The 26,909-nt window shown below is 48.1% G+C and overlaps 1 protein-coding gene across 1 annotated transcript in view; it reads right to left on the bottom strand.

The window, feature by feature from the left end:
* Window positions 1-26,909, bottom strand: part of CSPG4 (chondroitin sulfate proteoglycan 4) — a 95,578-nt gene that overhangs the window by 17,785 nt on the left and 50,884 nt on the right. The window contains 5 exon segments of the mRNA XM_074296918.1: window positions 2,351-2,527; window positions 4,368-4,619; window positions 4,621-4,851; window positions 6,497-10,039; window positions 11,143-11,306. Coding sequence (XP_074153019.1) covers window positions 2,351-2,527; window positions 4,368-4,619; window positions 4,621-4,851; window positions 6,497-10,039; window positions 11,143-11,306 — 4,367 coding nt within the window.

The following is a 26,909-nucleotide window of genomic DNA, read 5'->3' as shown; positions in this document are numbered from 1 at the left end:
TCCTCTGCTCTCCCAGCGAGAGCTGGCGCTGGGTCTATTTGGCCGGCAGCCTTCCTCCTTCCCCAGCTGGCACACCTGATTTCCCGTTCTCCTCCTGGCTTTAGGGATTAAGGGGAAACAAGTTTCTGCTGCAGAAACTCAAGCCGGCTCTTGCATCTTCTCTCTGTATCCCTAGCATCCAGCCCAGTGCTTGGCACTTAGTGGGTGTTTAACAAATGCTTTTTGGTGGATTTATGGGCTGCCTCCCCTCTGTGGGTGAGTTTTCCTCCCCCACTCAGGCACATCCTTCTTCAGGAATAGCAAAACACCCCCTGCATCCTGGCCTACCCTAGACTTCCTGACTGAGTCTATTCCAGAGAGACTTTGGGAGAAAATGACTCATTTTCCTCAGAAGCAGGAAGGGGGATTCACTGGGCGGGCTCTCCAGGGACCTGCTTTCCAGGCCCAGTTTTGTCACTGGCCTAGTCTGGGAACGTGAGCAGCTCTCAGCGCTCCGGAGACCTGTTTCTCAGCTGTAAAGTGATCAGCTTAATGACTGCCCTGAAGATCTCAGAGATGATCACTCCAAGGAAGAGATGGGAAAATAATCAGGACATAGGACAGCGTTATTGCTATTATCTAGTTCTGCTCATCTTTTCAATGGAATTTGGATAGAAACAGTCTTGGGACAAGTTAATCTTCTGCCATTTATGAAAATAAATATATACATACATATAAAAGTATAAATATATATATATATATATATATATATAACTGGATGTTCTCTGGACTCTGGCCCAGAGGGATAAGATAACCACTTTTTGTAATTGAGCAAAGGTATTCTGGGATGAAAGGTTATTTCCAGCAGTTTCATGGGAAACATCTTTCAATCAAATGTTTTTTTTTAATTAAAGCTTTTTATTTTCAAAACACATGCATAAATAATTTTCAGCATTCATTCCTGTAATACCTTATATTCCAATTCTTTTCCCCCTCCCTTTCCTCTACCCTCTCTCCTAGATGGCAAGTAAGTATATGTTAAATTTATCAAACCAGCATTCCTTATAATAATCCCACAAAGGAGGTGCTATTATAATCCTCATTTTATGAATTAATGACTTGTCCAGAGTACACAGTGAATCAGTCGCAGAATTCACACTCAGAACTCCTGACCCCAAGCTCTTTCCTCTGCCCACTGTTCCACCTAGCTCTCAGCTACAACTGTGGTAGCAGATTAGATAATAGGGATGACATGTCCCTATCTCATCCTGTTCGTACATGACTTTAGTCCCATTATTTTGTCTCCCACAATCCTCCAGGGTCCTATCTTTCCTTCTTTGTCTCATAGTCCTAGTCCATCTAGGCAAACCAGATTACTTTTCACAATCTCAGAATACTGCCTGTACTTGTCTATTGCTCAAACCTAGAATGCAGTTCTACCCATACTTAAACTTAATTCAAATGTCACTTCTTCCATGACATCATCTCTCATTTCCCCCATCCCTTACCCAATGGGACTCTTCAGATCTCATAGAAGGCTTTGCTTTGCAGCATTCTAATGGAATGGATGGAAAAGGCACTCACTATGCGCCAAGCACTAAGCCCTGGGGTTATAATGCAAACAGAAAAACTGGAACCAATCCTTGTTGTCAGGAGAGCTGCATTCTAATGGGCAGAGCTCACATAAAGGAGGGCTCAAGTTCATGTTCAGCTCATAGAAGATGGAAAGGCTGGGAAGAATTCAGGGAAAATTGCAGGACCTATGGACCTTAGGGAGCAATAGCAACAGGAGAGTGGGCTCAAGGATCAGAGTGCAACGGGTTACTAATCATGTAATATTGTGTATTACAATTGTCCGTATCTCATCACTCCCAGACTAGGAGCCACAGAAGGGCTGGGATCATAATTTATCTAAAGTTTTGTATCGCACCTGGAACCTTGAATGGTGTTCTGCTCACAGTAGGTGCTTAATAAATGCTTAGGGAATGAATAAATGAAAGGTGAGAGGAACCTGTTCCTGAGTCTAGCCCAGCTGAGCTGGGTGGGTGGGTGGGGTCCTGCTTTAAAAGTCCTTCTAACAGTCTCAGAAAGTCAATCATGTGAATGGGAGTCTCAGGTGTCTATCAGAGTGCTTCAGGTTGGTGACACTGTTGACTTGGTCACTGATTCTGTGAATGGCTGTTAGCTGCTTGGTTTAAGGACAGCCCTTCATCGTGTATGCAGGAGTGCTTGCCTGAAAGCTATTGTTCTGCTCTCAGGACCTCTGAACTTTTACTCTGGGCACGTGGGAGGGCATCAGGGAAGGATTCTGGGAGAATTTTCTGACTCCCATAGCTTTCTCAGCCATTCTGGGACCCCCTGGAGGCCTTACCTGCACCCCGGTGTTGACGGGAAGGGTTGGGACTTGGTCATTGAGGGGCAGGACAGTGATGCTGAAGGACACAGGCTGGCTCTGTCGGTCAATCTCGGAGGCGTTGGCCACAAGGACGAAACTGTCCATCAGGGTCTCGCTGCCGTCATGGACATAATGGATCAGCTTCTGCTCCACCTTGAGGAGGACACACAGACAAGCGTCAGAGCCAGCCTAACCTCCCTCCTCCTATGAGGGTCTCTCCTCTCAGGAGCCCTCTGGGAATCCCACCCCCTCTGACCTCATCTTTGGCTGCATCATATCCAGCTGCCCCATTCTGTGGGGGTAACTGCTCATCACCTCACCAATTATCCTCTTGCTCCTCGCCACCATTTGTTTTCCCCTTTTTCTCAGCGGTGTCTCTTGCCAGCACAGTGGGCAAGTGAAATGTGCTACCTTGTCATTCAAGGCCCTCTACAATCTGGCCTCCTTCTACCTCTCCAGCCTCCCTTTCTTTTCCCTCCCACCATCAATCTTCCATTTCATTCAGGCTGGGCTGTTCACTATCCTTCACATATACCAGGCTCCTTCCACTGCTGAATCTCCCTCCTTTCCCTTTCCTCTCCTCTCTCTTCTGCCTGGCCCAACCCAAACCATACTTCAAGGCCCAGGTCAGTTCTGCCTCCTCCAGGAAGCCTTCCCTGAGCACCCCAAACTACAATCACCTTTTCCTTCTCAGACCTTTACTATTCACTCCCTGTGCTGCTTAGCAAATCCTTTCCTGTCCTACTAGTAATCCTTCCAGGTATGAGTCCTTATGGACTTGTCCAAACTTATGGACACATCCTTCCAGGTATGAGTCCTGTCTCCCCAATCAGATGAGTAGTAGCCCAGGAACAGAGACCATGTCTATGCCTCTTATTACCAGAGTACCCTGTGTGGGGCCAAGCCCCAAACTCTTCTTCCTTGGAGTCGAGGCCCCAGGGGGTCTGGTGACCTCCACCTTTCTCAACTTCTCTCTCATCAGCCTGCTCCAATCAAACTTGGTGACTCTTGGTTACCCACGTTTGAGCTCATTAGGTTTACACTGAACTCTCCCCGCTTTAAAGCCCAGCTCAGATGCCACTTCTAGGAAGTTGTTTCTGATTGTCCCATCACTAGTGAGCCTTGCCCTTTCCCATTTTTTTTTTTTTACTTGTTAAGGTATTTATCATGCAATTCTATATTGTAGCTGTCAGTATTGATGTTTTATCTATCTATATCTATCTATCTATTTATAAATCAATCTATCATCCATCCATCTACCTATCTATCATCTACTTATCATCTTCCTATCTATCTATCTATCTATCTATCTATCTATCTATCTATAAACATCTTTTTATATCTATTTATCCATCCATCATCTATCATTTATCCATCTATCTATCCATCTATCATCTACTTATCATCTATCTATCCAAATATACATATAGACATCTTTTTATATCTGTTTATCCATCTATCATCTATCCATCCATCTATCTACTTATCATCTACCTATCTAAATATACATATAAACATATTTTATGTCTATTTATACATCCATCATCTATCCATCTATCTATCTATCACCTATCCATTCATCCATCTATCCATCTACTTATCTATCATTTACTTATCATCTATCTAAATATACATATAGACATCTTTTTATATCTATTTATCCATCCATCCATCATCTTATCCATTCATCTATGTATCTATCTGTCTGATTATCTGTCTGTCTGTCTGTCTGTCTATCTATCTATCTATCTATCTGAATGTAAGCTCCCTGAGGGAAAGGACCCCATCTGACCTAACTTTTTTTTTTTCCTATCCTGCACACAATAGATTCCCAATACATATCTGCTGTTGCTGCTGCTCAGAATTGTTTTACTGATTGGTTTGTTAGGGAATCTTTTAATATCTACTCTGGGGGCCAACTGGATATTGCCTCTGACCCTTGCCCTTTCCTGCTGGGTAAGGAGTCTCACTTTCTTGCTGGGGATGATGGTACCTCTTTCCAAGTGAAGGTGCTGAGGTTTTCATCCTGGGGTGTGTCTCCTTTCTTGATAGTCCCATGCTGAGGTGGCTCCAGGACCAGGAACTCCAGGCCAGTCAGTGTGGGGAAGTAGGGTCCAGTGACCCTCAGCACTGGAGGGGCCAGAGTATGGGCTCCACCCTCAGGCACACTGAAGTTCTGGATCTCCAGGGGGATGGTGACAGGCAGCACCTGTAACTCAACCTGGACTCCTTCTAGTGTGGTCCCCCACGCTGGAAGCCACATCCAAGGTGAAGCGGTCAGTCCAGCCATCTGCCTGCGAGTGGAGGTACAGGACCCGGCCCTCATTCACATCCTCCTGAGTGAAGCTGTGCACAGGGTCCAGGCTGGGTGGCTCATTAGCTGAGGCTCCCTGAGAGACAGTCACTAGGTAGCCAGCTCTTGGAGAGTCAGTCACCTTGTAGACAATCTCTGCAGCAGGCACATCTTCCTGGGCCACCTGTGGGGAGAGGGAGGGTTGATGATTGGGAGGGGTGCAGCAAAAAATGGAGCATTTAATAAGAGGGAGGAGGAACTGCCATCATTTCTCTTTCCCTCTCTTCCTCCCTCCCTCCCTTCCTCTCCCTTCCTTCCTCACTTCTTCCCTTAACTTCCTTCTTTGCTCCCTCCCTCCCTTCTTTGCTCCCTCCCTCCTTCCTTTCCTCCTTTTTCCTTCCTTCCCTCCTTTTTTTCCTTCCTTCCTTGCTTCCTTCCTTCCTTCCATCCTTTCTCCCTCCCTTCCTCCTTCCCTCCCTCCCTCCTTCCCTCCCCTCCTTAGGCTAGTAAACACAACTGGGGGTTCCATCTCAAAACACAAGGGGGTGCCCTTCCTCTTCTCAGGCTGAGTCTGAAAATGAGGCTGCACTTTTGTTTTTACACAAAAGACAAAAAGAAAGATCTTGGGATAAGGAGGGTTGGAGGCGGCTGCGGGACCCATTCTACTCACTACCACTACCAGTCCTGAAGGGAACTTGGACAGATTTGCTTATGAATCCTGGGCTCAGAAGAAGGGAGCTGCTTCCTCATTAGCTAGCATCAGCCTCTGATCCCAGTCCCCCCAGCTCCAGGTTGCACCAATTCCCTCCGAGCCCCGACTTCTGCTCTCTGAAGGAGAAGATTGGACTGGATCTCCGAGTCCATCATGTCAAGCTCCTTATCATACAGACGAGGAAACTGAAGCCCAGAAGTCATTTGCCCAAGGTCACACAGACCAGACGGCTGGTACCAAATTCAGGATTACTGCATTCTCCTATCTGTGAGGAGCCCTCTCCCTTGCTGCTCAAACTTTGGGGTCCTTGGATTGCCACAGGCATAAATGCATGGTGTGTGTGTGTGAGAGAGAGAAAGAGAGAGAGAGAGAGAGAGAGAGAGAGAGAGAGAGAGAGAGAGAGAGAGAGAGAGAGACAGAGACAGAGACAGAGACAGAGAAAGACAGAGAGACAGAGAGAGAGACAGAGAGGGAGAGGGGGAGAGAGAGAGAGAGAGAGAGAGAGAGAGAGAGAGAGAGAGAGAGAGAGAGAGAGAGAGAGAGAGAGAGAGAGGAAAGAGAGAGAGAGAGAGAGAAAGAGAGAGAGAGAGAGAGAGACAGAGAGACAGAGAGAGAGAGAGACAGAGAGAGAGAGAGAGAGACAGAGAGAGAGAGAGAGACAGAGCGAGAGAGAGAGAAAAAGAGAGAGAGTCAGAGAGACAAAAACTCAGAGAGAGAGAGTCAGAGAGACAAAGACTCAGAGAGACAGATATACAGAGACAGAGGGACAAAGAGAGGCAGATATACACAAAGAGACACAGACACAGAGACAGAGAGACAGACACACTCACAGAGACAAAGAGACACAGAGACAGAGAAAGTACAATCCTAAGAGGCAGTAGGATTGATGGGAAATTTGGAAGCCAAAGGAAACTCTTTCCCACTCACCAAAGAACTTTTTCTTGAAACACCAGGACCGACCTTCTTTTCCCCTCCTTTCCTCCTCTTTCTCTCCCTCCTCTCCTCTCTCTTCTCCCTTCCTTCTTTCCAAAGTCTCCCACCCCTGGTCCTTGCACACACCCTGGAGATGTTCATTTTGGGAGGCAAGTCCAGCCTCCTCCCAGGACAAGATCCTCACCTCTAGGAGATCCGTTTTAATTTCAGCAGCCTCTCCCTGGAAGACGAAGATCTTCTCCTGATGCACCATCTGCAGTGGGGCCAGGGGCCTGTCCAGGGTGACGGTCACCTTCAGTGTGTCCTCTGCAGTGACCTGTCCAGCCTCCACAGAGAAGCCCAGGGCGTCTTGGGGGTTGCGGCTGCCATTGTGCTGGTAGAGGACAGCCCCTTCCAGGAGATCTCTCTGGGAGAAGGCGGTGGCGGGCTTCCCGGCTCGGAGCAGCTGCCCCCAGCGGGGGGCCGCGGTGACGCGGTAGTGGACCTCCTCGCTGCTGCGGATGTCCACGTTGGTGTCCAGGCCCAGCACGGACGTGTCGATAGTCCCCTGGCCTCCCTGGGGCACGGCCAGCCCGGAGTTGTTGGTGATCCGGAGGTAGGGCTCAGAGGCCTGGACCTCGAGCAGCGCCGTGGACTGGTGCTGGCCGTCCGACACCTGGAGCTGGATCCAGCCCCGGTCAGCTCCCGAGTGCACGAACAGGACCCTCTTCTTCCTCAGGTCTTCCTGGGTGAAGCGGTAGACAGGCCGGCCGGGGTCGTCGGCAGCCACGATGCTGCCGAAGAGCAGGTCCTTCCGGGTCAGCACCAGCTGGGCGTCAGTGAAGCCCGAGTCGGCATCGGTGAAGGCCACGTCCTCTGTGGTCAGCAGCCGCCGCCCGCCTCGGGCCACGTGGAAGACGCGGCTGACCGTCTGGACTGGGGCGTGGTCGTTCATGGGCTGGATGGCCACGCGGAAGACCCCACGCACCTCCTCCCAGGCCATGCCCCCGCTACCCTCGCCTTGGCGCACTGCCACAAAGGGGATGTCGTCCTCCGTGGTCTCCGAGTCGTCGTGTTGGTAGAGCAGCCGGCCCAGGAGGAGGTCGTCGTTGGTGAAGGTGGTCACGGGCGCGGCCTTGGGGCCGGAGCCCTGCCACACCAGGCTGCCGTGGCGAGGCTGCTCTATGACCTCGTAGAGGTAGTTGGCACTGTTAAGGCTCTGGACAAAGAGGTGATCCCGGGAGATGGCGCCTCTGCCCCCCTCGGGCACCGAGAGGAGCACGTTGGTGAGTATGGGGGCGTCGGGGTCACCGCCGATGCGGATGGGGAAGGTGTACAGCGGGGAGAAGTGGGGGGGCGCCGTGACGCGGAAGAGGAACGAGTCCTGGGCTTCCTCAGAGGCCCGCGCTGTGGCGCGGTAGTTCACATGGCCCTCCTCAAGGTCCTTCTGGGTGAAGCCCTGCTTCTCGGTCAGGCGCAGGCTGCGCAGCCGCAGGTTGCCCTTCCTGGGGGCCTGCACGATCTCGTAGTGGAAGGAGGCAGGGCCCGGGCCCGACTCGTCCTCCAGAGCAGCCTCCAGGTGCTCGGTGCTGAGCACCTCCTGCCGGGTGTGGTGGGCCAGCAGGGGCGCGAGCCTCAGCATCCGGATGGCCGCCCTCTGGATGGTGACCGGGAAGGTGGCATTGGCCAGGACCTTCTGTCCCACCTGCACCTGGAGCACCACCTTCTCTGTGATGTCCTGGGCATGGTGCTGGGGGTCCGTGCTCAGGTAGCGCACCTGCCCCTGCTCCACGTCCCTCTGCGAGAAGGCGTCAATGGCCCTCCAGTCGCTGCCGGCAGCTCCGCCTGCCTTCTGGATCTCCCCATAGAGCAGACTCCCGCTGAGCCGGTACAAGACGGTCACCTCCTGGTTCACCGCGTTGGTCTCTGCCGACAGGTTGGCCGTGGAGATGGCGGCCGAGGAGCCCTGCGGCACGAGCAGCCCGGTGTTGTTGAGGATCTGGAGGGCGGGCTGGATGGCCACCACGCGCAGCACAGCCACGGGGCTTGTGTCCAGGCCGTCAGTGACTCGGAACAGGAGGTCCTGGGCGGGGCCGCCCCGGTGGACGTAGGACAGAGCGCCCGCCTCCAGCTCTGGGCAGGAGAACTCGGCCACCCGCTCTCCCGGCTGGCCCTCCCGCTCCACGGTGCCGCCTTCTAGGTGCTGGCTGCCGATGAGCTGGAAGGTGAGGCTCTCACAGTCTGTGTCCGGGTCGTAGGCTTGGAAGACCTCGGGCCCCAGGGCCTTCTGGGTGTGCTCCAGGATCACCATCAGGTTTCCATGAGGGAAGACCACCCGGGGAGGGTCGTTCAAGGGGTTCACCCGGATGGGCAGGATGTAGGTCTGGCCCTGGCGCAGGCACTGAGGCACAGTGCTCTGGGTCATCACCGTGACCTCCAGGACCAGCTGGTCCTCAGGGTACTCGGAGCCATCGTGGATGAATCGGATCTTCCGATTGACCACATCCAGGAGGGTGAACTTCTTCCGGGACTGAGCCCCAGGGATGCTGCTGAAGTCCAGCTCCCCGTGTTGGGCTTCGCGAGCCAGGCTGAACAGTACCTGCGACTGCCGGATGCCCACCTCGCTTAGGTCGAGGGTGGGCTGGACGTGCCTCCATTCCAACCAAGCGGTGCCCCCCTCCGCCACCACCAAGGGGGTCAGGGTCAGCAACTTGGTGAAGTTGGCAAAGATGGCTGGGAGCCCCGGCTCCAGGGTGCAGGGCTCGGGCATCTCCAGCAGCGGCCAGCCCTCGGGCACCAAGGTGGATGGCACCTCATACACCTCGTAGGCGTCGTCCTCGTACTCCTCCTCAGGGAGCCCGCAGCCCGCGGTCACGTCCCGGGTAACTAGGGCCCCCTGGAGTCCCTGCCTCTCCCCATTGATGATCAGGTCCTCCAGGCAGCCCACCAGGGATGCGTTGGCCATGGCAGATGCCAGGCCCAGCCTGTGCTCGCGCAGACGGCGGGAGGCCTCTTCATCCAGACCGCCGAGGAGCAAGCTGCCTCGGGGCTCCAGGTAGCTGTGGACGCCGCGGTTGGAGGTGCGAGTGGGGTACTGGTCCACGGAGATCTCCAGCATGTGCACATCCACATGGACGCTGACCTCATGGGGCTGCCCATCGGTCACCGAGACGCTGTTGTGCAGCATGACGGCACCGTGGCCCTTCTCTACTATGGCCCGCAGGTGCCCATCAAAGATCTCCAGGTAGATGAAGTCTCCCTGGGGGCCGCCTGCCTGGTATGCCAGCGGCGCTCGCTTGACCCGCGTGGTCAGCGTGAACTCCAGGGTGCCCTCATCTCGGGTGCTCCAGGTGGGGAAGGCGGCCAGGGCCCGGGGCCCCGTGAAGCCCAGGGCCTCGTCCTCACTGGCCGAGAACTCGGCGGCACAACCATCCCTCACTCCTTCGGTCAGCCGGGCCAGGAGATCGAGGCCATTGAGGGAGGCCTCCTGGAGGCAGCCTCGAAGTGGGCGGCTGGCCCCAGCTAGGTAGGACAGGTGCAGGCCCCCGGAGCCTCCCACAAAAATGCCATAGGAGGCCTCGAGGGGTGCCTGGGCCACAGTGCTCGAGGAGTTGAAGAGGTCATCGACGGTTAGGGAGACCTGGCCATCGGCCACCGTCACTGCCACGTCGTGTGTCCCCAAGTCACTGAGCGGCATCTCCTCGGGGGACTGCAGAAGGGTCTCTTCATTTCTCTGGACCAGGTGGACCTGCAGGGGAGGAAGCAGAGTGAGGAAGAGGGTCAGGCTGCCCCCCGAGGTGATTCCCAGGGCCAGACTCCCTACCCAAAGGGCACCCTGGGCAAGGGGGCAAGTGGGCAGTCTCTGAGGCAGCCCTGGAAGTGAGCAGGCAATCGATCCTTCAAGGGCCTGGGCTCTCAGCTGGGACAGCCCCTTCTCTGATGCAGGTCATGACACCTCTATGGATGGGCAATGGCGAAGAGCTTTTTGAAGTTTGGACCTGGGATTTCATCAGTGGAAGGAATGCAGGTCAGCCCTCGCTCAGCAACTTATGAATCTTAGAGAGCATTCTGGGGCAATGGGAAATGACCTGCCTGGGGTCATACAAGCAGTGTGGGTCAGAGGCGGGACTTGCATCTGGGCCGTCTTGTCCCGAGTCTATCCCATGCTACTTCTTGGTCATAATCCTAATGAACATCACTGACATCTCATTCAAACCTTACTGTTATCCCCATTTTACAAAAGAGGAAACTGAGGCACATAAAGAATATAGAGTGTCTTTCCCAGCACGTGTCGGGGTGGATGAACTCAAGCCTTTCTGGATCCCTGCTCCACATTGGCTCACCAAAGCCACTTCTGCTCTTCGGGGAGGCTTTGGGGTAAGCTCTAATCTCCCTACAGCCAACTGGGGGAGGAGCCTCTGAAGTCCGAGGCAGGGCCGGTTCCTGCACTACATGTACAAAGTCTTGCTCGGTCTTTCCCCCTGGCAGGGGGAGCTTTTGTGACCCCAGGATCAGATGAGGCCTCCGAGAAGGGCTGTGGGAGGGACGGGGATGAGGGAGGCTCAGGGATAGGGCAGGGAAGCTTGTTTTCATTTTGTGGGAGGAATGGGCATCCCTGAGAAGTAAAGGCCCTTGTGGAACATCATAGGGCTAACTGATGGCTGGGCCATGATTTTCTGACTCCCATTCCTGCTCTCTTCCTACCAGGAGGCTGGTTCTCCACCCTTTCAGACACTGGGAATTAACGGTGATTTCTTAGGTCCTGAAGTTTGGGGCCTCTCTCACCCCCTAACTGGCCATGTCTCAGGGGTGTTCCTGTGAGTGTCCGGAGTTGAGAGTGGGGATACTGACCTGAAGTCTGCCAGCGTGGAGTTCCACTAGGAGGTGGTCAGTTGGTCCGGCCAACAGGAGGAGAAGGGCATCTGCCTGGGCTGTAAAGAACTGGAGCTTCACATGAATCTCATTCAGGACTTCGTTGAGGGGCACCTCCAGGTGGTTCTCTCCAAAGAAGGAAGCTGCGGAAGGAGAAAGATTAGATGTGGATCAGGCTGGATGGGAATCCTGGGAGGTTTAGAACACTACTTCCTAGTCTATTGGAACTGGCAGAGGCCTTATTCAGAATCCCCCTTTGAACTAGTATGTGGATGTGGGAATATTTAGCTTGGAAAAGAGAACACAGTAGCAGGAAGTCACATGGAGGGGATGCTACATTTGCTTTGCTCACCCCCATGGGGTAGTTGCCGAAAAGTTCAATCTAGGGGGCAAACAGCGCAATGACTTCCTAATAAGCAACGGTCTCCAAAATCATAGAGTTTTGTTTCAACAGATAGTGAGTCCTCCATCACTGGTGGTCTTCAAGTAGAGTCTGGAAGACTTTTGTCAGGGATAATAAGGGGATTCCTGTTCATGCAGGGATGAAAGTTGGTCAACTCTCTTCCAATGTTGAGACTCTGAATAGAATGAGCTTAGACAGGATGGCTCATGTATGGGCAAACACTCATCTCCTCCTCTCAGGGCTTGGAGGTCCCATGGCTAGGATCTGGCTTCTCTAAAACCTTTGCTGTTGGGTTAGAAAGTTGGCCTGAATTAGCGAACAATAGACCCCAGAGAGAGTTTATTAGAAGGCAGTTAATGAGTCTGCTCAATGCCCGGTTCTGGAGAGAATTTCCTCCATTGTGGGAAATGATTTCCTGTTATTGAATGATTTAAGAATCCCCTGATGAGTAAGCAGACCCATGCAGAGGTTTTTTTCCTGATTACACCAAGGAGAATAGCTAGGTCTCAGTTGCCTTCTGGACAGGGGAGAGAAGCCAGAATTTGTCATGTCACATATTGTGGAGCATTGTGTCCAGGCGGTCGTGGTCTTGCCTGACATCCTTCTTTTCCTTCAAAGCAGCCTGTCTTTCTCCCCTGACTTTAAGTCACCTCCTCTGATTAACTCCATTCTCTCCCAACCCAGCAGTGCCCCCTGGTCATCTCTGCCATGAGCTTACAAGAACTCCCCGCCTCAGGTGCTTCATGGGTTGCGTGCCTATTTGATGATATGATTTGCATGTTTTACCTCTTCTCTCCTAAATCAACAATAACAGGTAGCATTTATGGCGTTTTATGGTTTACAAAGTGCTTTGTATGTATTTTGCTGCCATTCAGTTGTTTTTTGACTCTTTGTAATGCATTTGGGGTCTTCTTGGCAGAGATGCTGGAGTTGTTTGCCATCTTACAGATGGGGAAACTGAGGCAAACAGGGTGAAGTTACTTGGCCAGGGTCACACATCTAGTAATATCTGAACTGTACTCTTCTTTATTCCAAATCTAGATTTGAACTCAAGTTTTTTCTGACTCCTGGGTCCACACTCTATCCACTGTACCATCTAACTGCATTTTATATATTTTATTTCAACTAAAACTCCGTGTTTAGGTGCCATCACTATCATACCCATTTTATGGATGTAAGAAACTGAACTTAAGAGAGTTAAGTGGGGATACCTGCAGTCTGCCAGCTACTGCAGTGACCAGAATCACCTAGCCAGTAAGTATCTGAATTCTAGTCTTCTTTACTTCAACTCCAGTGCTCTAACCACTGAACCTCCTGGACACCTACTAATTTGTCATTCAAGCTGTATAGAGGCCTGACAGCATCTGGAACATTCTCTCCACTGACTAATTTCTCTCTCTTTTTAGTCTTTCTCTCTTTTTAGCTCTTGGTCTAGGATCTGGCATATTTTTAATCTACAATTCCAGTATTTTCTAAATATTTTCTAAATATTCTAAACACCCAGTTTATTGCTTTAAAAATATATTATCTGCTACCTTGGGACCATCTCAGTCATCCTGTTCCAAAAGGCAGTGCAACCATGGCAAGAAGGCAGAATATGCAGGTAGAAGGCCTCGGCTCAATCTAAGATTTGCCGTTCATTTGCTACCTGCAGAATCTTGGGCAAACCACATTACCTCTCTAGGTCCTCGGTTTTCTCATCTGTAAGAACTGGATAACCTTGGGCAGCTGCTCACAGAATGAATGCTTTTTTAGTCAGAATTACTCACTTAACTGTTTCTCTGTGGAGAAGGGGCCTGCACATGGAAATGGCAGGATTTGAATATGGAGCCATGCATTGCCATGTATATTTTTCTATCTTGTCTCTCTTTATTAAGACGGGGTGAGAACCTTGTCTAGATTTCCCTCTAGGTCCCCACTTAGTGACTGACTGAAACGATGGGGTTAAAAATGGAGATTTTCGCACTGATGGAGGAAGTAAGCTATGGTAAGCATTTCTGATAATGAGGAGGATAAGATGTTCTCATTGCTAGGCTGGCTTCCTGTCCTGACATTTTTCCAAGGGGGGGCCCACACGATCCTTACTTGCAGCCTTGGCTATGGGACCAATCTTATCTTTTGGGCAGAGAGAAATACTTGGGATGGTCTCTTTGAAGCTTTTGATCCTATGATCTTGTGATTGGATGGCTCTGAATTCAGTTCCTGGATTATATCCTATGGCTTTAGTCACTTAATCTTTCTGATTATTAGCTTTCCTTTATCTATAAAACAAGGAGGCTCCATTACATAACTTCTGAAGTCCCTTTCCTTATTTCTCCCCCCCCCTTTTTTTTGGTGAGACAATTGGGGTTAAGTGATTTGTCCAGGATTATACATGAAGGAAGTGTTATATGTCTGAGACCACATTTGAACTCAGATCCTCCTGACTTCCGGGCTGGTGCTCTGTCCACTTCGATACCTAACTGCTCCACCTAACTGCCCCACCTCTTGTTTCTCTATAGTGTCTCTCTTGGCAATCTCTATTAATTTACTATTCTAGTCTATTATTAACTACTGGATGAACTATTAACTGTAGAAGCTACCCAAATTCTGGCATCTCCCCAACTGTATTTCTAGCTCTTGGTGGCTATCTTTATCTGATGACATCCCATCAACATCTCAGTCAATATGTCCCAGGAAAAACTCATAACTCTCTCCCCTAATTTTTCTCCTTTTCTCTCTCCCTCTCACTCTCTCTCTTTCTCTTTCTCTGTCTCTGTCTTTCCCTCCCTCCCTCTTTCTCATTTTTGTTAATGGCACTGACATTTTTCTAATCACTTTGACTGGGAACATTGAAGTCACTGAAGAACCTTTTCTCTCCCTAATAATACATAACCAATCATTTGTCAAGAATTATTTGGTTTTATCTTCATACTAGTTCTTATCTCTGTCTCCCTTCCCCCCATTCATACCACAAGCATCCTAGTTCATCTTTTTTCTTGTCTCTTAATTGGCTTTGGTCCCTTTAATCTCTGTAATCTCATCCACCTCATCCTTCACTGCACTGCTAAAATAATCTTTCCATTGCAAAGTTCTAAGTGTTGCTCCCTTGCTCAAAAATTTTTAGCAGCAACTTGCCGTCTAGACGCAGTGGTCCTCAGACTTTTTAACTAGGGGCCAGTTCACGGTCCCTCAGACTGTGGGAGGCCGGACTATAGTAAAAACAAAAGCTCACCCTCTGTCTCCGCCCCTCAGCCTATTTGCCATAACCCGGCGGCCGCATAAACGTCCTCAGCAGCCGCATCTGGCTGGCAGGCAGTAGTTTGAGAACCCCTGGCTAAAGGATCAAATATAACTCTTTACCTTGTTATTTAAGACTTTTCAGAATCTGAATTCAACATACCTTTTCTTTTTAAAAGCATTTAAAAATTAATATGATAGGTGTTTGACAAATGCCAAGATCATCTTAAATGGTGGCACCCATGTGGAAAACACTGGGGACTTGCTCCTTGGAGATCTGGAGAACCAGGTATGCCCTGCTATTTGTCTCATCCCCACCCCCATCTTTAAGTCCTGGGAAAATAAGTTTAGGGTTTTAAGTTTCTCTCATTTGTCCTTTTATTTCTATATGTAGGGAGGGCAGCCCCTGACCCTGGAGCTGGAGCTATGGGGATATTGTATCCCAGTATTCCAGGCCAAGTGTTACATCCAATCCTGCAGGGAAAGGCTAGTTCAGTAGGGTTTGGACTTGAACTTGATGAGACTAATGCTATGTAGGAATTGAGTTAAGCCTTGGGTGTAATCCCTTTATTCTCCCCAGAGACAGGTGCTATTGAGGGGATTATGCCCCCAAAATGGAATTCTGTTCTTGTTATGCCTTGGTAGTGAATATTCCCTTGTAAAAGTTATGCATGTTAAATAGTGAAATGGAACTAGGGTGCTGGTCACTGGCTCCTAAAACAGGGAACACAGTGATGGGGGTTTGAGCCAGGAGGAAGAGAATCCTCAGTCCTTTAAGAGTCCCAAAGAAGAAGCGGGGGTGGTTACATACTTGGTCTCAAAAAGTAGAGCCTATGAATTTAGCAATCATTAACAAACAGGCACATTTAAATAGACAAAACACAAAAAAAGAAGGTTATATAGGAAAGAAAGATTATATATGTGAGCTTGTATTATGTAGTTTATTTTAAAAATATACATTAAATTGAATAAGGTACCTACAAAATTGCCCTGTTTGTCTGAGTTCTTTTGTTTCCCCAACCATATTTCCTATTCCTCTCCTACAGGCTACATTCCAGTGCAAGCCCGCCACCAGCTCTCCGACCTTGACATTCAACATCCTGTCTCTCTTTCCAGAAGCTTTCCTTCTTACCCACAGTTGGAAGTCATGTCTCCTTCCTTTTCTTAGAACTCTTTGTCCATCTTTATTATTTATTCCACCCTGTATCATATTTATTGTGTTATCTCTTATGTATCCCAGGTACTAGTTTATAAGCTTGATGAGGACAGACTTTTTCCACCTTGTTTTGGTTGCCTCCAAGTCCTGCACACAAAAAGGGTTTATTCTGTGGAGCTGATCAGAATGTGGCTCGAGGCAGTGAGATGGCCTGAGCTGGACTTGGTGACAGAAAGATCCAAGTTCCAGTCTTGGATAGGTAGGTGACCCTAGGAAGGGCACTTAATCCTGCTGGGCTCAGTTTCCTCATCTATAAAATGAGTTGGAGAAGGAAATGGCAAACCACCCCAGTATCTTTGCTAAGAAAACTCCAAATGGGGTCATCGAGAATTGGAAATGATTACATAACAACAACCACCATGGAAGGGAAGGGAGTATGGCTGTGGGGGCCTGGGAGAAGCCTCTTTGGAGGAGGTAGCTCTTGAATTGAATTTTAAAGAATTTTAAAGGGGTTTTATATGATAAAGGTTTGGAATGAGAGGATATAGGATGATAGTTGAAGGAGGTGAAAAATTCCAGGGAAGTTTTTTCAAGGATGGGGTGGCCCTGGGCATGTTTATAGACAGCAAAGAGAAGGCAGTTGACAAAGAGAGGTGGAGGTGAGGGGAAGTTGTAGAAGAAAATAATCAAATATCAGAAAGATATAATAAATAATCAAAGGAAAGAACTTCCAGAGAAAATAGGAAGAAATAATCAAAGGAAAGAACAAAGATAGGGGGCGAAGAGTTTGCTCATGACAGATAGTCTCTTTTCTCAGTACCGTTGGGGGCATTCCAGGCATGTAGCACTGCCCAAACAAAGGCATGGAGGTGGGAGACAGACCAGTGTGTTTGAGAAAGAGGAAGTAGGCTAGTATGGCTGGACCACAGAGTCCTTGGATTAGAGGAATGTGTTTGTTAGGCACAGTGTCGGTGAGATCTAAATTGTGGAAAGCTTTACAAGTTAAACAGAGGGATTTGTATTCAGTCTTAGAGGTAATCCTGAGCCTACTGGAGTTTATTGAGTTGGAAGGTGATACGGTTGGACCTAAGCAATATGGTATCAGGATTCTTTGTCCTTGAGTACCAGTTTTGGCCATGTCTGTTGTGACTCTGGATACTGGTCTCTTCTCTGTCTCTCTCTCCCTCTGCCTTATTCCTAAATTGATTCTTCCTCCTCACGTAACTCCTTTTCCTGTTTTCTAGTCCCTTCTGGCCTCTCTTCTCAGTCCTGACCTTTTAGTTACTCAATCCAGTCCCAGACTTGTCCCAGTTTTCCATTCCCTCCTTGCCAAAGCCCTGGGTTATCCCTACTCTACACCTTTACAATTCCTGCTCAGTAGTGTAGAAGATACAGGGGAGCTGAGAGTATCCACTAGAAATTCCTGGTCTCTAACTCCAGCTAGGCCCTCACTGCTGCACAGAATTCCTTTTATTCCCCCCCTATTCTACATCTCAAAGGCCCTTGACATCATCATCCCCCATTTTCTCTTCATTTGATCCAGTTTTTTCTTCAGAAACTACAGCAAAGGAAGAGCGGAAAGTTCTCTTGTCAAAATCAAGGTCTCTACTCCTGCCCCAATTCCATCCTATCTTATTTTCCCTGGAAGTTCTTTCCTTTGATTATTTCTTCCCCAACTTCCCCTCACCCCCCACCTCTCTTTGTCAACTGTCTTCTCTTTGCTGTCTATAAATGTACCCAGGTCCACCCCATCCTCGAAAAAACTTCACTGGAACTTTTCTCCTCCTCCAACTATCATCCTATATCTCTCCTCTTTTTTTACTGACAGACGCTTGGAAAAACCCTATACCTCATCTCACCTCTGGGTCTCCTGTGATTGGTATTTAACTCCAATGCTAGACCTGCCCACTCTGTCCAAGATTACTAATGACCTAATTACTAAATCAATTGGCCCTTTTCTTGTTTCTTGCTCAGGCTTTTTACTCTCAGGTTCCTTTGTAGAACTTAACACTATCTATCATCCTCTGCTTGATACTTTTCTCACTCTGTTTTCATGACACAGGACCTATCTGACTGCTCCTTCTCAGATCTGTTGCTGGATTTTCATAACTGTCCCCTCCACTTACTGTGAATAATCCCTAAGATTCTGTCCTATGATTTCTTCTTTCTCTTTCTCCCTGTCCCTGTCTCTGTTCCTGTCTTTATCTTTGTCTTTTTCTGTCCTTTGTCTCTGTCTTTCTTTCTCTTTGTCTCTGTCTCTCATTTCACTTGGTAAGCTCCATAGCTATCATGGATTTAACTATCACCTCTATTTAGCTGACACTCAGATTTACATCTGTCTCTATCTCCATCTATCCATCTATTTATCCATCCATCTATCTATCTATCTATCTATCTATCTATCTATCTATCTATCTATCTATCTATCTATCTATCTATCTATCTATCCTCCTTATCTCTGGACTCCAGTCCCTTACCAACTGCCTTTTGGAAATATCAGACTGGATGTTCCACTGACAGCTTAAACTCAGCATGTTCAAAACCAAACTCACCACCCTGCCTTACAAACTTCCCCCCTTCACTGCCATCACCCCAAACACCCAGGCTCACAGTTAATTATGCATTTGACCCCTTACACTTATTCCACATAGCCATTCTGTCAGCTGATTTCTACCTGCATCTCCTCACACAGCTACCACTTTTGCTCAGGTCCTCATCACTTTTCTCTAACTAGTTTACCTGCCTTAAGTCTCACCTTATTCCAATCCAGCCACCACTCAGCTGCTGAAGTGATTTTCCTAAAGCAGAGATCTGCCCGCTTCAACAATCTTCTTAATAAACTGCAGTGGTTCCCTATGACCTCCAGGATCCAAAATAAAATTCTCTATGTGGCATTTAAGGCTTTTTATCACTTGGCTTCTTCCTACCTTTCCAATCTTTTTTATACTTAATCCTTCTAATGACCTTGGCTTACTTACTGCTCCTCCAACATGATGCAATCTCCCCTCTCCATTCATGTCCACTGGCTGTGCCTCATGCCTGGAAAGCTCTCCTCTCTTATCTCTGCCTTTTAGTTTCTCTGTCTCCCTTTAAGACTCACCTCAAATTCCACCTTTTTTAGGGGATCTTTCCTATTTCCCCCCAAGTCTGAGTGTCTTCCTAAAAAGACCTTTCTGTATATATATATATATATATGTATATGTATATGTATATGTATATTTACAGATAGCTTGTTATCTACATATGTCTCCTCCATTGGATCATAAGTTCCTTGAAGGCAGGGACTTTTCCCTCCCTCCTTCCTTCCTTCCTTCCTTCCTTCTTTTCCTTCCTCCCTCCCTTCAGTGTTGGCTGATTTTTCTTTTCTTCCCTCTCTCTCTCCCCCCCTCTGTCCCCCTTTTTCCTCCTCTCTTTCTCTCTCCCCCCTTTTTCTTTATTTCCAGTGCCTAGCACTGTGCTTTGAGAAAGGTGGCTACTTAAGAAATGGTCATCCAAGGAGTGAAAATGAAAGAGAGGCCTGGCTTTTTGTTAAAAGCCTTGCTCTGAGCCCCAGGCTGGCTTTAAATGTCCTCATGGAGGAGATAACAGAGTCGGGCACCTCCAGAGGCTCCAAACCAACCCTTATCAGAACGTTAGGAAGGGGATGGAGTATCTCCTCCAGAGAGGTCAGTGCTGAATGATGTTTACTGTTGGGAGAACAGACTACACGGAACCTGTGTCTAGAAGCCCGCCTGTGGCCACAGCTCAGTGGTCAGTCTGCGGCTGAGTGGGGGTGACACCTCGAGGGGGAAGGCTGGCCAATATGGACATCCTGGTGCTCTGGTTGGAGGATCCTGGGCTCGGGGACCAGGAATAAACAAACCTGTCTCAGACTCCTGTCTGTCTTTATCCCTACTCACAACCAGGCCTGGGTTGAACAATGAAGAAAGTTTCCAGGGCTGGGAAAAGCCCTCGTGACTCTGGCCCTGAGAAGGCTGTGAAGGCCAGAGCTTCGCTGCCCTTCCTTGCTGTCTGCCTTGGACCTTGGCTCCAAGCTTGCACAAGCTTCCTCTACTGGACTGGTGCTCCTGGTTCTGAAATCCCTGGCAGGTCTTTGTCCTCCGCTGACCTCTCTGCCTGCCTCTCTTTAAGTCATTCTCCTCTGATCCTGACTCAGCCAGTGGCATCTTTCCCTAGTGACTCATTCCGGCAGAGCCCGAGGTCGCCCTCGCTCTGTCATTTCCCAACATGGATAGAGGGCCGGATTTGTGTCAGGAACTCGGGGTTCAAATCTGGGCTTTGTTGCTACTTATAGGATCCTAGGCAAGTCACTGAGCTTTTCTGAGACCATCTCCTCCTCTGTAATTTGCGGGATTTGGATTATTTGTCCCCTAAGGGCCCTTTCCCCTCTAAATCCTATTATTTATTTAGCACTTACTATGTGCCAGTGCTGGCGATAAAGACATTTATGAAATATCGACTGCCTTCAAGGAGCTTATAGTCTACTGTATATGTGTGTATATGTGTTTATGTGTGTGTGTACATGTATACAATAAATATGAAGTCCTTTGAAGAGGAAGATAAGTATGAATAACTGGGTGGGATTGGGGAAGGCTTCCTGAGAAAGACAAAATTGGAGGTGGAAGAGACTGCAGCCTGCACCTGGAGATGAAAAACCTGAACCTTGAAGGACAGAGGTCACTTGCTTCGGGTCCCACAGACAGTAAGGGTCAGAGGCAGGTCCAGATTTGGAGTCTCCTGGCTCAAAGGCCAGTGACCTCCCCATGGTTTCACCTCACTTTTCTACACAGGGAGTGGCCTGAAGGGTGGGACTCTTGGACTTCCCCCCCCCCCCCCAGAGAGGAGGCTTCCTGAGAACACTGACCAGGGCTTTCTCCCTCAGTCCCTGATACTGATGGATTCTCTCCAGCTTCCCAGTGCCTGAAGATCCAAGGCCTCTGCTTTCTTTCTGTGATTACCTTTAGAACTGGCATGTGCCCTGTTTCTAGATGACCCCCCCCCACCTGGCAGGAGCTGTGCCAGTAGCCGAATAAGGGAAAGAGAGGTCCTCGGTGGGGACATGGGAGACATCTGGCTCCAGGAAGAAGTATTTGTTCAGGCCCAAACAGGTTTTTTAAGGCCCTTAAAATGGACCTAGCCATACATGTGTCCTTCCCCTAGCACAGATCCCTTCCTTGGGCACAGAAAGTGGATTTTCTAAATCAGCATCTCTTTCTATTTGAGAAAGATCATCTGAGATCAGGTATTATTAAAATAGGAGGGGACCCAATCCCCATCTCATTTTATTTTATTTTATTTTAGCGGAGACCATTGGGGTTAAGTGACTTGCCCAGGGTCACACAGCTAGGAAGTGTTAAATATCTGAGAACAGATCTGAACTCAGGTCCTCCTGACTTTAGGGATGGTGCTCTATCCACTAGTTGCCCCACACCCAATTTGTTTGGGTAAGGAAAAAGTTAGGTGACTGGGCCATCACATTGTGTTGTGGAGCTGTGAGAGCCAAAGGTTTGGGCAATGCTCCTAGTCTTGTCAAAGCAGGGGTTCTTTCTTCTTTGTTATGGACCTCAACAGCAGCCCCCTTCTCAGAAGGATGTCTTAAATACATAAAATGAGATAATAACCCATTCTATTAAGATATAGTTAGCAAAGTATTTAAATCCCCCTTCTTCCAAGTTAGGAGCTCCTGGTTTAGGGGGATGCCTTAGTTTCCCAAGGTTTCAAGGTGAGAATCAAAGACTGGGATTGTCAGAGTTGGGAAAATCTCCTTTGCTGCTTCTTACAGACTGATTGTGAGGCACTTGTGTCCATGCCCCATCCTGAGGAAGCCATTGGGAGGGGAGGGAGTGGGAAAAGAGAGGAGCTCACGTTCCTGCTGGGGTGATAAGATTCCTCATACAAAATCTCGGCTGTGTCGTCGGGAGTCCGAATACTTGCTTTGATATTTACTACCTGAGCTATCCTGGGAAAGTTATGACCTCCCTGGATCTTAGTTTCCTTATCTGTAAAATGAAGGGGTTGGGTTAGAAACTCTCCTTCCAGCTTCACTTCTCTGCTCTAGGCTTTTGTGAGGTCCTTGGCGACAGATGCCCGCATTTTCTGTCCCCCTGTGGACATTGCCAAAGGCAGATTACTACAGATACTTTGATTTTTTTTCCCCTTAATGGTCTCTGCTTTGAAATGATGGGGACTGATCGCCTTAAAAGTCTGAACCTCACAGGTCTAGGGACATGCTAAGGACATGTCGGGCAGGCCAGTCATGGAGGCAGAAAAAGATACCCTCCCCCACATTGGTGGGCATGAAATATTGACAGACCAAGAGGAAGGAAGACTTCTAACATCTTGGGAGAGTTGTCTACCAGTGGTTCTTGGAAAGACATGGATAACATTTACTAGAATAAGGAAGTGTGACCGGTTGGGATCTGTGTAACAGAGGAGATCCACCCTGATGATGAGGAGAGCATCGATCTGGACCTAGGAGGGACCTTGAAGGTCTTTGAAACCTGCCCCCTTATTGTCTGGAACTGTAGCGTGGAGAGGTACATAGCTAGCATCAATGGGATCTGCACCGAACTTGGACTCCAGACCAAACCTTCCTTCCACCAAATGCTGCCTGATGAAAGCACAGACCCCCATCAAAATATTCTCTAGAACCCACCACAGTGCCTTGTCTAGAGTAGGCGATTCAGGAAATGCTGAATTGAGGTTCTGCCATTGGGCTGGTGGGCTGCCATGGTTTTCTCAGGAGGGGGAATAATTCTCTGGGAGGAAGAGAATTGGTTCTTATTCTAGGTAGAAGTGGTCCCTTCTTGTCTCCTTTTTTTTCTTTCTGTCCTTTAGGGATTCTTCATCTTGGGGTATGGAGGGAAAGACAGATGGCTGAATTTGGGGGAGTTCTGGTGCTGGGATAGCAGGAATGCTGATGGGCTTTCTCTAAGGTCAGTCAGATCCTACTGACTGTTATGGAGTTGGGGTGGGATGGGAGAGTCACTTTCTCTTATGCCCTGCAGAGGCAATAATGCCTGTGGGCTTCTTGGGGGCAGAGCAGATAGCAATGATCTGTGCCTGGAGGTGGAAGTGTCCTTAGGCCTGGCTTGGCCCAGCTTAAACATGGTCCTCATGCTCCTCACCTTAACACTCATGGCACAGAAAACTAGGTTCTTGTGATTTATCAGGGGGAGAGGGAGAGAGAGATATATATGGGGGGGAGGGAGAAGGAGAAAGGGAGGGAGGAAGAGAGAGAGAGAGAGAGAAAGAGAGAGAGAGAGAGAGAGAGAGAGAGAGAGAGAGAGAGACAGAGAGAGAGAGAGAGGGAGAGAGAGAGACAGAGAGAGAGAGAGAGAGAGAGACAGAGAGACAGAGAGAGAGAGAGAGACAGAGAGAGACAGAGAGAGAGAAGAAAGAGAGACAGAGACACAGAGAGAGAGAGAGAGACAGAGAGAGACAGAGAGAGAGGGAGACAGAGAGAGAGAGAGAGAGACAGAGAGACAGAGAGAGAGAGAGAGACAGAGAGAGACAGAGAGAGAGAAGAAAGAGAGACAGAGACACAGAGAGAGAGAGAGAGAGAGAGAGAGAGAGAGACAGAGAGAGAGACAGAGAGAGAGAGAGAGGGAGAGAGAGAGGGAGAGAGAGAGAGAGAGAGACAGAGAGAGAGAAAGAGAGAGAGAAAGAGAGAGAGACAGAGAGAGAGAGAGAAAGAGAGAGAGAGAGAGAGAGAGAGAGAGAGAGAGAGAGAGAGAGAGAGAGAGAGAGAGAGAGAGAGGAGAGTTCAGCAAGGATCTCAGAGATACAGAGAATGAAAAATTGGTGGCTGAAGAGATAAGCTGATATACAGAGAATCAGAGCTAGAGATATTTACATTAAAGGGAGAAAAGAGGAGGCATATAGAGCAAGAGTAAAAATGAAAGAGAAAGAAGGTCACAGAGTGATATCCTGAAAGCTAGAGACAGAGGGCCTGAAGAGACATAGAAGGAAAGAGAATGAGAGGGGTCTAAGCACACAGAGACAGAAGCAAAGGGATTCAAAGGAGAGACATATACAGAGATAGAACAAGAGAATGAGTGGGGGAAAGGAAGAGGGAAAAAGAGAAAGAAGGAAGAAAAAGGAAGTAGGGGAAAGAAATAGGAGAAAGGGAGAGAAGAAGGAAAAGTGGAGGACAGACAGAGAGACACACATACACAGAAATAGAGAAGGAGGGAAAGGGGAGAGAGGGGGAGAGAGAGAAAGAAGGGGAAGACAGAAAAATAGAAAACAGAGGGGTGGGGAAGAAAAAGTGGGAGTGAGAGAAATAGAAGAAAGGGGGAGAGGAAGAAAGAGAGTGGGGGAGAGTCACATACAAAGACAAAGAGAAACACATAGAGATACACAAGAAATAGAGACAGAGCAACAGAGAAAGAGACAGAGATCACTTCAGTGAGAGACAAGAGACAGTGGGCTTGGCAGAGAAGAGGAGTCGGAAGGTGAGTGCAGGCCAGGCTCTTAGGTCGTCACAGTTTCCAGACTCTAGGCCCAAGTCCAGGTCTCCTCAGCTGCTGTTTTTCAGTGAAAAGGGGTGGGGTGGGCGGAGCCCCCGATTCCCCTCTCCTGCTCCCATTGCCCCCTAATTCTCCCATCTCCCTGCCCCACCCTTGGGGGTACAGCACAACCTGGTCCTCTGTAAGCACCCCTCTGCCCCCACCCACAGGAAAGAGGCAGGGCCAGGAGCTCTCAATGGACCAATTCAGGCTCCAGGAGGCTCTGGAAAATGTCTTCTCTCACCTTTCCTCCAGCCCCCTTCTCCTTTGCCCTGCTCTTGCTCGCTTGTCTCATGGCCAGTGGTCCCCTGCTTCTCCTTCCAAAAGGATCTCTCTCTTTACATCTCTCCTCTATAGTTCATTCATAGCAAAGGCCCTCTGACTGTTCTGCCCAGTAGTTGGAGCCCGAGCTAAAGGGGTCAACCTTCCAGCTTCAGTCCTGAGTTTAGAGAATCTCAGAGAGGAAGAGTACAGATGCTACAAAAGCATTCTGGACCTGAAAAAAGAATTGCCAGCCTTCCAAACCTGACAAATGAGGATCTTCCATGGGGGGGGGGTGTCCCTCCTCCCAGCTGCCTCCGCTTTGGAGGCATGGCTTTTACTGTTAGGATATTTATCCTTAGAGCAAACTAGTGTCCTTGAACACTTGCAACCTAATGGCACTGATGTTCAGCCTGAGATCCATCATCTCTGTGCATTTTCTTTTGACTGTCTCCCACGCCTAGAATGCTCCCCACCTCATCTCTTTCCTGGCTTCTTCCTTCAGCCTCAGCTAAAACCCCTCCAAGAAGCGTTGCCCAATTCCCCTTAATTCTAGACCCTTCCCTCTGTTAATTATCTCCAGTGTATCCCGTCTGTAGCTCATTAGCACCTAATCCTTTGCATGTTGCCCCCCCAATTTAATTTTGAGCCCCTTCAGAGCTGGAGACTGGATTTCGCCTTTCTTTGTATTCTCTGCACTTAGCACAATGCCTGGCACACGGTATTCACTTAATATTTGTTGATTTGAAACTCCTACCCCCTGGTTTTGGTTTGGGCCAAACAGAATGAATCGGAACTCTTTTCCATGTGACAACCCATTGGGTATTCAAAGCTTTTATGTCCCCCTGAGTTTTCTCTTCCTCAGATAAATATCTTTAGTTCCACTAATGGAGTTCCCAAAAGGCTGGCTCTGAATGCCCTTTCCTGCACATTCCCCAGCTAGTCCATATCGTCTTAATCTGGTACCCAGAACTGAAAACAATATCGAATCCAACATATTCCATGGACCCAGCCCTCCTTAGATTTGGGTGCTTTGCTTCTAATGGGTCCTCTCAGATCCCATAAGATCTCAGGAGTTTCATAGCTGCTACAATTCACTGTTGACTCTTATTGGACTTGGAATATCCTAAAATATTCGAGTCATTTATTTTTGGTCCAAATAACATTATCATTTACTCCTTATCAAAAGATGGACATTATTTAATATGAAGATGTTCACACAACTGTTAATACATAAGTTTTTCATTTCTTTCTTTCTTTCTTTTTTTTTTTCTGAGACAATAGGCGTTAAGTGACTTGCCCAGGGTCACACAGCTAGGAAGTATTAAGTAGTTTTTCATTTCTTAATAAAAAAATCAATGTATTGTTTAAAATCTTAACATTTTTCCACTTAAAATTGACTTTCTTTTCTTTTTTTCTTTTTTTGCTGAGGTAATTCTTTTTCCTCTAAAACAAGGTTGGACAATGAGATGATTTAGGCCAGTTCCAATGGTTATATAATGAAGAAAGCCATCTATATTCAGAGAGAGGCTGTGGGAACTGAGTGTGGATCACAACCTACTATTTTCACTTTTTTTGTTGTTTGCTTGCATTTTATTTTTCTTCTCATAATTTTCTGGTTTGAATTGATTTTTCTTGTGCAGCAAGATAATTGTATAAATATGTATATATATTGGATCTAACATTTATTTTAACATGTTTAACATATATTGGATTACTGGCCATCTGGGGGAGGGTTGGGGGAGGAGGGGAAGTTGGAACACAAAGTTTTGCCACGGTTAATGTTGAAGAATTATCCATGCATATGTTTTGAAAAAATAAAAAAGTTTTAATAAAGAAAAAAAGAAGTTAAAAATAAATCACCAAAACATTAAAAAAAAAATAAGGTTGGGCTATTCCAACTTCTAGCTTTTCTCCAGATCCAAAATTCTCTGGTTCTAAAATAATCAAACTATGAGTTGGAAGGATCTCAGATATCTCTTGTCTAGTCCAATTTTGCAACTAGTATAAAAGCCCCCATTACAATATGTTTGTTAGGTGCCTGAACATTCCCAAGTTGGGGAGCTCACTACCTTATAAAATAGTGAAGTAATGAGGAAGTGAAATCTCATCTTTATTCTTCACAATCAGGGAGACGGCTCTTCTATATGTTCCCCTCTAACTCTACTTCCCATTTACTCTGTTACTCATCTTGTAT

This window comes from Sminthopsis crassicaudata, chromosome 2, assembly GCF_048593235.1.
Source record: "Sminthopsis crassicaudata isolate SCR6 chromosome 2, ASM4859323v1, whole genome shotgun sequence".
In the NCBI taxonomy this organism is placed as follows: Eukaryota; Metazoa; Chordata; class Mammalia; order Dasyuromorphia; family Dasyuridae; genus Sminthopsis; species Sminthopsis crassicaudata.
Note: the sequence above shows the minus strand (reverse complement) of the source record. Positions and strands in the feature narration are given on the sequence as shown.